The sequence below is a fragment of the Cavia porcellus genome, unplaced genomic scaffold, assembly GCF_034190915.1.
Source record: "Cavia porcellus strain 051 isolate PalLab524CR breed Dunkin Hartley unplaced genomic scaffold, mCavPor4.1 scaffold_5, whole genome shotgun sequence".
Lineage (NCBI taxonomy): Eukaryota > Metazoa > Chordata > Mammalia > Rodentia > Caviidae > Cavia > Cavia porcellus.
Window position 1 is genome coordinate 76,192,703 of NW_026947488.1, and position 13,852 is coordinate 76,206,554.

Here is a 13,852-nt window from a genome sequence, read left to right on the forward strand (position 1 = left end):
CAATAAATTTTCCTCTGAGGAAGGCTTTCATTGCATCCCACAAATTCCGGTAAGTTGTATCCGCATTTTCATTTTCTTTTAGGTATTGTTTAATTTCTTCTGTGACCCACTGATTGCTCAAGAGTGTGTTATTCAGTTTCCATGTGTTTGCGAGATTTTTGCAGTATCTTTTATCATTAATTTCTAATTTCAGAGCGCTATGATCCGATAACATGCAAGGGATGATTTCAACTCTTTTGCATTTGTTTAAATATGTTCTGTGAGCTAATATATGGTCTATTTTAGAGAATGATCCATGTACTGCTGAGATGAATGTGTATTCTGATGTTGTTGGGTGGAACATTCTGTATATGTCTATCAAATCCATTTGTTCGCAGGTGTGATTCAGTTCTGTTATTTCTTTGCTCATTTTCTGTCTGGTTGATCTGTCCCTTGGTGTCAATGGCATATTGAGGTCCCCTGTTACAATTGTGTTACTGATAATTTGAGTTTTCATTTCTGTTAATAGTTGTTTTATATAACTGGGTGCTCTGGAGTTTGGTGCATATATATTTAAGATAGTTATCTCTTCCTCTTGGAGTTTTCCCCTTACGAGTATGTAGTGACCTTCTTTGTCCTTTATGGTCATTGTTGGTTTAAAGTTCACGTTGTCTGCAAACAAAATGGCTACTCCTGCCTTTTTTTGGATTCCTGCTGCATGAAGTATTGTTTTCCATCCTTTGACTTTCAGTCTGTGAGTATCCTTCTGTGTTAGATGGGTTTCCTGTAAACAGCATATGGTTGGATTTTGTTTCTTGATCCATTCTGCTAGTCTGTTTCTTTTGATTGGTGCATTGAGACCATTTACATTAATGGTTATTACTGTTAAATGTTGGTTTATTGTTGACATGTTATCTCTCTGCTGTTGCATCTTTATCTTTCTGTTCTGTTTAATTATTTGCTTTGCTTAGTGGTTTTTTCCTTTGTGTATCTAAACTGTCTTTCAATATTTTTTGCAGGGTTGGTTTGGTGTTCATGAAGTTCTTCAGCTGTTCTTTGTCATGGAAGTATCGTATTTCACCATCTATTTTGAATGATAGTTTTGCAGGATACATCAGTCTAGGTTGGAAATCATTTTGCTTTAGGATCTGGAATACTTTACTCCATGCTCTTCTTGACTTTATTGTTTGTGCTGAGAAGTCTGCTGTAATTCTGATAGGTTTTCCTTTATAAGTGATCTGTCTTTTCTCTCTGACAGCTTTTAATAATCTATTCTTGTGCTGGATTTCTGGGATGGTGATTATTATATGTCTAGGTGTAGTTTTATTTTGGTTATGACTATTTGGAGTTCTATGTGCTTCACTGATCCTGATGTCAGTTTCTGATCTCATGCTTGGGAAATTTTCAGCTATTACTTCTCTAAATATCCTCTTGATATCCTTTATGTTGTCTCCTTCTTTTTCATTAATCCCTATCATTCTTATGTTATTCTTCTTTGCATCGCCTTGCAGTTGTTGAATTGTTGTTTCCTGATTCCTTGTTATATTTAAAAGATCTTTCCTTTCCGGTTCACTAGCTGCAATCCTGTCTTCAAGGTCTGAAATTCTATCTTCACTTTCATTAAGGCGGTTTTTACAACTTTCAGTGGAGTTTTTTATTTCCTGTATATCTCTGTGCATCTGCATTATGTATTCTGTTTGTTTCTTATATTGTCTGTTTGTATCGTCTAGGGATTCTATCTTTTTGTTTAGTTCCTCCAATTTTTTATCTGCGTTTTCTTTATATATATTCAGAATCTCTTTCATTTCTTTTATCATTTCATCTTTTACCTGGGAGATTATTTCGAGTTTGAATTTCTTTAAAGCTTCCTGGAGTTGCTTGTTAATTTCAGTAGCTATTGTGTCCGATATTTGAGGTGAATGGCATATATTTTCTTCTATATACATTGCTCCTAGGGTTTCTTGAGATGGGCTGGAGGTTTGAGGTTGTAATTTGGTCTTTCGTTTTGTCATTTTCCTATATTTCTGTGTATTAAGTGTTATTTGAAAGCTTCCTCAGGGTCTGTTGGAAATCCCCTTCTATGTTTGTAGCTCCTGAGACTCTGGCATCCCGTTACCCCAAGCCTCTCAGCCTGCAGAACCAATGGCCCTCCTCTGACTGTTCAGAACTCTGCAGTTCCAGATAAGCTGGGCCTCAGGGACACTGTGCGCCCACCTGCCCTTTGGAAGCTCCATAGCTCTCCAAGCGCAGCTGGGATGCGGAGGCGGATGTAGCCTCCTCAAACCCGCCTCTCCACTTCACTGCAACCGGAAGCCTGGAGGGTCCCAAAAAATCTGGGCTTTGGGCAGAGTGTGCTGAGCACTCACTACTGGCCGCGGTGCCTCTGGAACCTGCGATCCTCCCCTGCTTGCTGAGATATCCACAGTCCTCCAGACACAAGGGGAGGCTGATGCAGGCGCCCCAGATCTGCCCAGCCCCTCCTCTGCACACCGATGGTGAGGTGCGGGAGTCCCAAACAGGCTGGGCTCAGGGGATAGTGTGCGCCCGCCCACTTGTTGGAAGCTCCACAGTTCTCCAAGTGCAGCCGGGATGGGGAGGTGGATGCAGAAGCCCAAACCCACCTCTCCACTCCACTGCACCCTGAAGCCTGGAGGGTCCCAAACAGTCTTGAATTTGGGCAGAGTGCGCCCAGCACTCACCACCAGCCGCGGCCCCCTGGAACCCTCGGTCCTCCAAGGGAACTTCTTTAAAGTTTGCACTTCCTTAGCTGAGAGTGACAGAGCTGAGGTTTGAAAGTAGGGCCTGTGACTTGAAGCCTCTGTCTTTAACCACTGTGCATTGTCGCCAGCCATTGAGAGTGTACAGAGCAGTGCCCTTAGGGACAGAAGAGTGAGGAAGACAGGAAGGAGGGTGTCCCCCACCCTCCAGGAGCTCAGCATCCAGTAACCAGGGCAGCCTGACTCAGAAAGCCCCAGAAGTGCAAACCGGGGTGGGGGTGGGGGAGCCAGTGTAATGTGCCTGTCACTGATTGGGTGAATGTCTCCCAGCTGTGGTAGGCAGCTCCAGGAGGGCCCTAATTAAAACCCATGTCACCTAGCCCAGCGCAGAGCTTTTCTGCCAAAGCAGGTAAAGTGTGAATCTTTGTTTTTCTTTTTCATTTTTTTTAATCGGTACCGGGGATGGAACTCATGACTGCCTGTTGAGTTCGATCCCCGGTACCGATAAAAAAAAAAAAAAAACACAAACAAACAAAAAACCCTACAACACTACTCAGAGTAAACACACATATGGTATTTGGATCCAAGTTTGAACTAAAAGGAGTTTCAGAAGAAAAGAAACTATAATCCTTGATTATATGAGACTTTTACTGTGCATTTTGCATTGAATGCCAAAATTCTTAGTGGACTATAGATTGTGCATGTGTGTAATATATTAGTAATGACATTTACAAAAGTTATTCCTTTGTTATTATTTTAAACGCTTTAAAGTATATTAATAATATGCCTACCTTTACTTTGGTTCCAACCCTGATCATTGCTTGTTGGCCCATTGCTAGAAAAGTGATGGAAATCTTGTCTTGCTCTAAGATACGAATCCCAATATTATGGTTCAAAGCCAGGAAGATGGGTTTAAAGGAAACAAGGGGTGAAGAACTCGACCAAGTCCAAGCTCTTACTCTGTTGCCAGCTTGATCTGAATACTGACCTCCCATGATGTTGATGTATACCCTGGAAGGCAATTAAAAATCATAAACAGTAACACAGTAATTCAGTGCTGGAATTAACCCTGTTGTTTGCTAATCAGAGGCTAGTCATGCTAGTCAATAGTGGATGAGTGACGGGACTGTGAGGTAATCTTAGGCACAGTAACGCCAGGATGGACTTCTACACTAATTTGAAGTACTGGCTCCAATTTGACGCCATGATAAACCAAAGTGGGTCCACAGAGGGACTGGGGTGCTAAAGAGGGAGGAGGAGAAGTTTCATTTGGGAAAGAGGGGATGGCTATGGGAAAGGATGCTATTCCTGAAAGAGGGAGGCTACAGCTTAGGCCTTCACCAGGCCACAGCGAGGACCACTGGGAATAAATGTGGGGAAGCCCAAATTGGCCTCAGTATGAAAAAGCTGTTTTCTTATGGTGCCCCTGACTGTGAGCCAGGTGTCGTCATGGAGAGGACTCATCAGGACTGGATGTGGCGAAAGAGGCCTGGGGAACTCTTGTGTACCACAGTGGCATAGTGACACCACCAGCTGGGCCTCTCCAGTCTCTCAACACTGCCAGAGCCCCATGTTTACCACACGACATACAGACACCTGCCACGCACAGGCTAAGAGCTTGTGCCGTTGATCACCACGCCATTTAACTCAGTTATCTCCTTCTGTAATCTTATCTTCTTCCAGCTGAGATCATCATCCCCACCTGAGGAGAGTTCTGAATACTTAGAAAGTAGGCTTACTGTGATAATGAATCATATTTTAAAACAACTATTATGAATTGCCTGAGAGATGATAACTAATATCTTCTTTCCCCAGTATTGTTTAGTGGTGGGAATCTAATAGCAAAAGCATGAATGAAAAACTGTGGTGATTATCTCACTGGATTTGGTTTTATCTTGACATGTGAGTGAAAATTAATAATATTTGGCTAAGATTATCTGGAAAGCTCAATCCTTTATTTATTTCATAAGCATTCTTTGAATCTCTACCATATATTGGTAGTTTGCTATGGAATTGCAAAGAATCGGGTATTCATTCAAGAATCATAAGTCCACCAAAAGAGAAATGGACGTGCTACACAGGATAGAGGGAATATCAAGGAAAGAGTGCCCAGAAGTTCAGTTTGTGAGTCAGTGACTCCATGAAATCAACTGGTCTCTACTCCAAACTAATTCATATGGCTAACAATTATAGCACGCCACAAAATGTAAGGTAAAATTACTATTGAATCCTGAAAGATAAGTACAAAATTTCCAGTGTACATGGTGGTATGGATTGACTACTGATTTGGATTAAAAACAAATAGCTCACTGTGGCCCAACTTTCTCAAGCATTGGTGTCCAAACTTTTCCAATTATTGGCAAAGGTTCCTGAAATTGTTATATCTATAAATAATTTAAAAATATAAAATATTTATTCATGAAAGCTCAAAAAGCTTTTTTTTTTGGTACCAGGAATCAAACTCAGGACCTTGGGCTTTGTAGGCAGGTGCTGTACCTCTGAGTTATATCCCTGACCCTCACCTTTTTTGAGACAGAGTCTCCTTGTGTAGCCAAGGCTGGCCTTGAACTTGCTGTGATCCTCCTGCCTCATTCCCCAAGTGCTGGGATTACAGGCGTGTGCCACCATGCCTGGCCCCACAAAAACTTCAAATTATATTTGGATTTAAAACTCAAATTTCACTTTATCAGGCTGAATAAAAAATATAAAGCTTTAGAATATATATATTAGTAGATCAAAATGGGACTTGGATTCCTTCCATCCTTCCTTCCTTTATTCTCTCTCCCTCCTCTCCCTTCTTTCCTTTGATTTTTTTGAGTCAGGATCTTGCTATGTAATCTAGGCCCTGAATTTGCTCTGTAGCCTGGTCTGGCCTTAAACTCACAATTCTCCTTCCTCATCCTCCTGAGAGGGATCTTTATTTCTTTGGAGGTTCGTTTTGTATGTTATTGATATTTGTTGTAGCTACAGAATGCATACCAATCAGGAATACATCTCAGTCATCAGCAACAAGTATAGTAACTGTCCATTGACAAATCATTTCCATAATGAAGTAGTAAGACACCATCAGGGCACAGCTTCTGAGACTGCCTGGGTGTGTATTCCAAATCCCTAGATTGACCACATGGTATAGTTAAGATTTCTTATTGTTTATAAACAGAATACGATGAGCTTTGTTTACTATATTTGTTTAGGATTTTTCCATTGAGAAACATATGGAATTGCATACACTAAAAACATCTGAATTGAATCTTACTATACAAAGAACATTTTTTTTTTTAATTGGGAGTCAAACTCATGACCTCAAGCTTGTAGGCAGGCACTATGCCACTGAGCCATATCTCTGGCCCCTCTTCCTATATAAAGACCACTAACCTCAAAGCCTTTCTTATTTCTAAGGAAAATAACAAGCTAATCCATAACTCAGAGGTAGAGTGCTTGCGTAGCATGTGAGAGGCCAGGCTTCCATCCTCAGCACCACAAAATAGAAAAAGAAAAGAAATGAAAAGACCACAAAACCAAAAACACTATATTGGCAATGGAAGAAACTTAAAAGCTCACCAGACATTGCCATTGGGATGGTAGCAGAAACTTCGGCCAGAGGAATCTAGAACTGCCAGGATGGCAGGGTTGGTGGCTGTGTCTTCCTGGACAATGCAAACAAAACCATTTACCTTGTTGGGCACCTGGATGATGGCTAGATTTCCGGATGGATAGCTGAGATCAGATAAGGTCATATGAGTTGTTGTAGTGATCCTTGACTATCCTGAGAAGAAATTTAATGTATGAGAGTTCACTTAAATTCTAAAGCATTCTGAAAATGGGGTTACTGTTCATACAAACGGACCCTATAATTTTCACGGCACTCAACATATAATTGTGAGATATAAAACTCTTCAATAAAGTAATAGCAAAATAATCTAGAAATACATTAAAAAGATTGTGGACTATGACGAAATGGGATTTATCCTAGGAATGCAAGGTAAGTTTAATATTTGAAAATTAATCACTGTGGTCTGCCACACTTAAAGAATAAAGAGCAAAACCCACAATTATCTCAACTGGCACAAAGCATTTGACATAGGTAATGGTTGATACATTGTGTCAACTTGAGTTTAGAAGTTTAACAAGGTAACTCAGCAGGGGGTCAGGGTTTACACTTTGTAAACATTCTAATACTTGGAAGACGAGGGAACAGAGACCCACTTGTGTGGGAGGGGTGGCCTGTGTAGAATTATGAAAAAAAGAGCCTTGCTCTCCCGCCTTTTGCTCTTGCTGCTTTTGTTGTCTTCTGCCATCTTGAACTGCTGCCCTGAGCTATGCCAACCGGCCTTGGAGCCAGCTAATTACAGACTGAACCCTCCACAAACCGTGAGCAAAACAAATCTCTTCTTCCTTAATTTTAGTTGTCTGGTATTTTGTCTCAGCAACAAGAAAAAAATAAGACAACATACTTCAACACCTTTTCTTGGTAAGAAGGCTTACAGACTTCAAACATAAGGGTAACCTTTTATTAATGTTATTTTATACTAAAATTAAAAATTAAAGATAGTTTTAGAGAAAATAAAACGAACCCAGTGGTTCTCATCATCATAGTTATTCTAAAATGTTGTTTGCTCTTAACTTTAAAATTTCCTTGTAAAACTGTACTAATATCAGTTAGCATTCTACAAAACTGTGACCTCTAAAAGACAGCCTAAGCAGTATGTTAAGATGGTAGGCCAAAGGCCAGGGATTTAGCTTCCCAGTGGCACAAGCGCCTTCCTGGGAAGGCACAAGGTCATAGGTTTAATCCCTAGTACCAAGATGATAGGCCAAGCCTGGCAGTTACCTGTCGATAATCACAGCACTCGGGAGACTGAGGCAAGAGGACTGCCATGTGTTCGAGGCCAGATAGACCCTGTCTCCAAAAGCTTAAGAAAAAAAAAAAAAAAACAGAAGGTAGTCCATCACTTGCAGGACAGATAAAATATGATACTGACTCCTAATACAGTGCTGACTATGATAAATAAAAGAGGTACCTGCTTTCTAGTCATGTTTTATAATTCAAACTGCCCAGTATTTGATAGGATTATAGCAGTTAAAGCCTACTGTTCTCCCTTCAAGACAGGTGCAGCTGACCTGCTGGTTGTTCAACAACTGAGGCTTACAGACCAAAGATAAGCAAAATAACTGGACTAAAAAAACAGCCAATACTTTGGTCTTTGCCCTCTGTGGTTAGCCAAGACTCATGGCATGATGGAACCTCTGTAAAAGAATCATACAATCCTGCTAAGTCACCAGTCTCCCAAGCAGGGAGACTTGGACACTAGGGGACAAAAGTCAGTCATTGTGCACTGAGCTGAAACATGGGTCACAAAAGACAGAAATGTCCCCATGCTTCCAAGGGAATCATTCAGTCAAGGAAGGAAACAGCCTCAACCTGATCAAGGGAACCTACAAAAACCCCACAGCTAAAACTGTACTTAGTGTTATAATCTTAAGTGCTCTCCCCCTAAGATCAATGCGAGACAAGGATGTCTGCTCGCCCTACTTACATTCTATATTGGATTGGAAGTTCTATCCATGGAAGTTTAGGAAAGAAAAGAAAACGAACGGTATCTAGATTGGAAAGAGAAGTAAAACTGAATTTGCAGATGATATGCTCTTATACATAAAAAGCTTAAAGAATTCACAAAACAAAGTATTAAAACTGATCAATGAGTTCAGTAGGATTATAGGCTATAAAATAAATTTTATTTCTATGCACGAGCAGTGAAAATTATGAAAATGAAATTAAAAAATCCAAAACATTTACAATAGCATTAAAAAAAGAAATATATTGAGGATAATTCACTGTTAATACTAGATCCATGTCAGGGCTGATCAGAAAGTTGAGAGATAAATCAAGATTCACTCTGAGTCATTTTGGAACTCAACCACATCCTTCAAGAGAGTTAAGAATTAATGTCAGGGCATCAAGTATAACTAATAATGAAAGTTCAGTAAGTTCTTTGAAATTTGGTACAATTAAAACAAACTACGCTTTTTCTCACAGAGTGGCAAGGAGTAAACTTCATTATGCGTCCTCTGGTCATGAGAGCCATTTTTCTGGTTTATTGGGTTTGATTAAACATTTAAGAAACTATGACTACAAATGATTATTTTCTGTAAATGGAGAATCAGTTCATGAAAAAAAATCTCTCCATTAAAAAAAACTTTCTAGAGATATTATGAAGCTTTGTGTTCAAATATCAATTGTCCTGGCTATCAGGCAGAATTCCAAATGATCAATAAACTCTGTGTTCCAATTACATGAATATTGAATTTTGCTATTAAAAACAACAGGGTACCCATTGGATGTGGAAACTAGTACATATTTGGAGGAGTCTATCAAGACATTAAAACATCCAAATTTGTTACTTCTAGGCATTTTGTTTTTTGGTACCAGGGATACTTCTAGGCATTTTATTCAAGGAAATAAATAAGTATGTGATAGACTATGGACAAAGTCGTCTTCTTAGCTGATGTATAAAATACAAAAATTGTGGTACTACCTTTGTTTGGTAATAGAAAGTAGGTGAAATACTGTGTGGTTATAACAATGGTGCTTATTACATATTCATAACCTTATTTATTGTCTAAAAAATTTTTAATTCAAAAAAAATTTTTTTTAGTTTTTTGTCTTTTTGAGGACAGGGTCTCACTGTGCAGTTCAGGGTGACCTTGATTTCACTTTGTAGCCCAGGTTGGTCTCGAACTCACAATGATTCTCTTGCTTCAGCCTCCCGAGTGCTGTGATTACAGGCATGTGCTAACACACTCAGCATCACAGTATTATTTATTATAGGTGCATAATATAAAGGAGCCAGTTGTAAAATACTACAAAGAATTGATTTAAAAGAACTATGTATATGCTGCTGGGTGTGGTGGCTCACGCCTGTAGTCCCAGCACTCGGGAGGCTGAGGCAGGAGGATTGTTGCGAATTCGAGACCAGCCTCGGCTACAGAGTAAGCTCAAGGCCAGCCTGAACTGCATAGCAAGACCCTGACTTAAAAAGACAAAAAAAAAAAAAAAAAAAAAAAAGAACTATGTATATGCTTACAACTAAAAATTTACCAGTTTTTCTAAGGGGTAGAATTTTAGGAAATTATTCATCTGTATTTTTTGGTTTTTACTATTTCTATCTTTTTCTTTCTGAGCAAATAAAGCCAATAAAAACAACTTGCTGAAAGAAAGGATACAATATTTGTGTTGTCCCGTCTGGAAATGAAGTCAGAAACTTGATTCCATTCTTGTAATGCTTCTCAAAGAGCTCATTCCTCACAATCTACATTAAAGAAAGGAACAGGACATCTACGGTTAGTGCTTTCAGACCTAAAGCATTAACTATATGAGCAGAATACCACAGTGGGCATCAGTTGGTTGGAAGATGGTATTAAGACAATTTTCTTCCTCTAAGTGCTATGTCTTTAGTAATCATCTAGAGATTCTTCCTAACTCTTAAAGTATAACCTTTTCTCGCTTAGAGACAAGATCTTGCAATTTGTTAAATTACCCAAGTTGGGTTTAAACTTTGGATCTTCCTGTCTCGACCTCCCAGAGTGGGGAGATCACTGACAGCAGGTCCAGCCGCAGCAGTGTAATTGATAAATCCTTGCTGGTGCAATTTTGACATTACATGTCTTTGGATATTGCATATCGGCTTCACATATTTATTCTTTACTTTATGCACACATTACTGTAAAAACAAAGGAAGACAAAAGCTTTTCCCAGTGCAGTAACAGCTTAAATAATTACTGCCAATCCTTGATGTTTTCTACTTGCCTCTTTCAACATCCTTATTGCAGTGATGATCAGAACTCTTAGACCCAAACACTTAAATGGTGACTATTACTATACATAAATTTTACTTCAGTAAAACGATGACTTTAAAAAGGAAAAAAATATTCCTATATAAGCCACAGCAGCTGATGTCTCTTCAAGGTCGCTCCTGAAGTTCGTCTGAGCACAGCACCAGCGGAGTGCAGGATGGTAAGGGAGACCTGTAGGAAGATGCTCTTTACTCTGTCTCCAAGTTTAACTGTGTTACATGGAAATCTCGGTGTCGAAATGAGTTTCGCATGAACTGAACATTCAGTTTAACTCTATGAATTGTACTGAAGTGAATATAAAAATTTATTCCTAGGGCTAAACAAGAAAACAAGCTAAGGCTTCACATAAATATTTCCCTTTTTAAAAAAATATTGTCCCACAATTTAAAAACTATGAAATGTATAATCTCAGCAGACAGGAGGCTGAGGCAGGAGGATTGTTGCGAGTTCGAGACCAGCCTGGGCTACAAAGTGAGCTCAGGGCCAGCCTGAACTGCATAGTGAGACTCTGTCTCAGTAAGACAAAAAAAATTATGTAATCTGGAATTCATCAGTCAAGCGTTAAAGCATGCCGTTTCGGTAGTGAATAATGAGTAATGAAAAAGCAAACACCAGCATAACTGTGTGTGTGTGTGTGTGGGGGGGTACGGAACAATGCAGATCCTCCTGAAGCCTCATCCAGGCCCCTCCTTTCCGCTGGTAATCGGATCTTACATTAACTCTTTTGCTTTTGTTTGTACTCTTATCATTTCTAGACCCTATAATGTTTGTCTTTAAATACCTTACATAAATAGAATTATCCATTGTGTATTTTTAATATCTTGCTTTTTTATGTCAACATATAAAACAATATGCATCTCAGTCAGTATCTGATATTAATTAAAGGTATTAGTGTTTCATGATATATAATTTTATTTATTTAAAATTTACTCTTTGTAGTATTTGTAGTTAATCTTTTTGTGTTATATCTATTATAGATTTTAAAATATCCATTCTGATAGTTTTGTCTGTTAACTGGCACATTCATTTATTTATATATAATTAATGCCAACCCTTGATGCTTTCTGCTCATCCTTTTATTATTTTTCCCTCATTTTTTTTTTGTCATTTGGAGATTTTTTTTTTTTTTTTTTTTTTTTTTTTTTTTGGTACTGGGGATCATATTCATGACCTTGCACTTGCCAGGCAGGCGCTTATGCCACTGAGCAAAATGGAGATTTAAAAAAAAAAATTCTCTTTTTTTTCTTTTGTTTCACCTGTTTTTGTTTTAAAGTTTTATCTTCTGTTCTATTATTTTTCAAGCAGTCTAGGAATTTCAACAAGAAAAAATTTTTTTCAAATCAATTTTGTTTCAAAGAGAAAAAAAATTCTAAACACAACAATTAGGGGACATCAATGGTACATACATTGCACATTGCCATCCCCAAATCAGTTTCCCTGAGCGCAAGACATCTGCCTTTATAACACAAAAGGAAAATTTATCAAAGCCTGAAGCTAATTTTTTTCCCTTCTCCTGAATCAAGGACTTTAGGACACGATAATTGACTCTGAATCTGTGGGTTCTTCATCCTTGGATTCAATCAATTTCATTTTGAAAATTTTTTTTTAAATTGTATCTGTACTGTAGCTACATTTTTCTTATCCTTATTAACTAAACAATACATTAAAACAACTATTTATATGGCATTTACACTGCAGTAGGTATTAGATATAATCTAGACATGATCTAAAGTATTCAGCAAGATATTCATAGGCTATGTGCAAGTACAGGTTGAAAATCCTTGATCTAGTCTGCAGTCTGAAATGCTCCAAAATTTGAAACTCTGAGCATCAACATGATGGACAAGTGAACAACACCACACCTGACCTTATGTGATGAATTAGTCACACAGCACATGTTATGTGTATAAGAAACATAAATAAATTTCATGTTTGACATGGTTCCCATCCCATATCTAATTATATATGCAAATGTTTCCAAATACAATAATTCAAAATCCAAATGCCAAGAGATACCCAACCTTTCTATATCATTTTTTAAAATAAGAGACTTAAGCATCCACAGGGGCCTCGGACCAACCCCCACAGATACTGAGAAACAACTACAATCGCATCTAGCACTCTTCACAATTGTCCTATTGTTGTACTGAATTTTTTATTCTGTCTTTTGAGACTGCACAAGCTGGTGTTCCTGCATTATCAGCCATTTGAGTTTTATCTATGCATCATATCACTTTCTTTGCTCTTCATTTTTCTTGAATCTCAGACTATGCAGCTAGCAAAGAACATTCTTTAGAATTCCATTAGTGAAAAGCTGCATAGCTTTGTTTTTGTTGGCACACTTTCCTGTAATAAATCCTAATTGGATGTAGAATTCTGCACTGCCATTTATTTTCCATTACCATATGGAAATCATTCCACTTCCTTCTAGCTTCTATTATTGATCGCTATTGTGAGGTCATCTGCTAGTCTAATTGTTCTCCTTTAAATGTTGAGTGAACTGGTGGCAACTTGGGAGGCTGAGGCAGGAGGATCACTGCAAGTTGGAGGCCGGCCTGGTCTACAAAGTGAGTTCAAAGCTAGCCTGAACTGCATAGTGAAACACTATTTCAAAAAAGCATTAAATAAATAAATAAACAAATGTGCAGTGAGTTTTTTCCCCCACTACTGCTCTTACAATTTTATTTTTTTGTCTTTGGCTGTCTACAGTTTCACTATGACATCCTTGGCGTGAGTGCACCTGTGTGTGTGCACATGTGTGTGTGTATGTGTGTTGCTGGGGATCAAACCCAGGACCTGCAGTGAGGCCAGCCCTGTACCACCAACCTAAACTCTCATCCTCAAGAATCATTTGTGTAGCTGGACTTCTTAAATATGTAGGTTGATCTCTTTCATCAGATCCCGAAAACTAGCATCCCTTATTTCTTTAAATATTACCTCTGTAGGGGCTGGGGATTTAGCTCAGTGGCATAAGTGCCTGCCTGGCAAGCCCGCAGTCATGATTTTGATCCCTGGTACCAAAAAAAGAAAAAGAAAAAAAAAATATTACCTCTCTCTGATCATCTTTCCTGTACTCTTTTTTTTGTACTGGGGATCGAACTCAGGACTGACCGCTTGCCAGGCAGGCGCTTATGCTGCTGAGCTAAAGTCCGGCTCCTCTACTGTTTATGTATTTTGAATAAATATATTTTAGACCTTTGCATCATATACTCTCTTCCATGTACCTTATCTTTTAAAAATTTTAAAACTGTTTCTTCCAGGCTGTAGTTCTCTCTTTAGTTGAGTCTAAGCTACTTTTATTA

The 13,852-nt window shown here is 38.6% G+C and overlaps 1 protein-coding gene across 3 annotated transcripts in view; it reads right to left on the reverse strand.

Annotated features, from left to right (window-relative positions):
• Positions 1-13,852, reverse strand: part of Erich6 (glutamate rich 6) — a 44,359-nt gene that overhangs the window by 10,619 nt on the left and 19,888 nt on the right. For all 3 annotated transcript variants that reach the window (XM_023560073.2, XM_003476556.5, XM_013159981.3), the window contains 3 exons: positions 9,921-10,006; positions 6,258-6,413; positions 3,488-3,707 (listed from right to left, as the gene is read on the reverse strand). In XM_023560073.2, the coding sequence (XP_023415841.2) occupies positions 3,488-3,707; positions 6,258-6,413; positions 9,921-10,006 (462 nt within the window). The remainder of the gene's footprint in view (positions 1-3,487; positions 3,708-6,257; positions 6,414-9,920; positions 10,007-13,852) is intronic.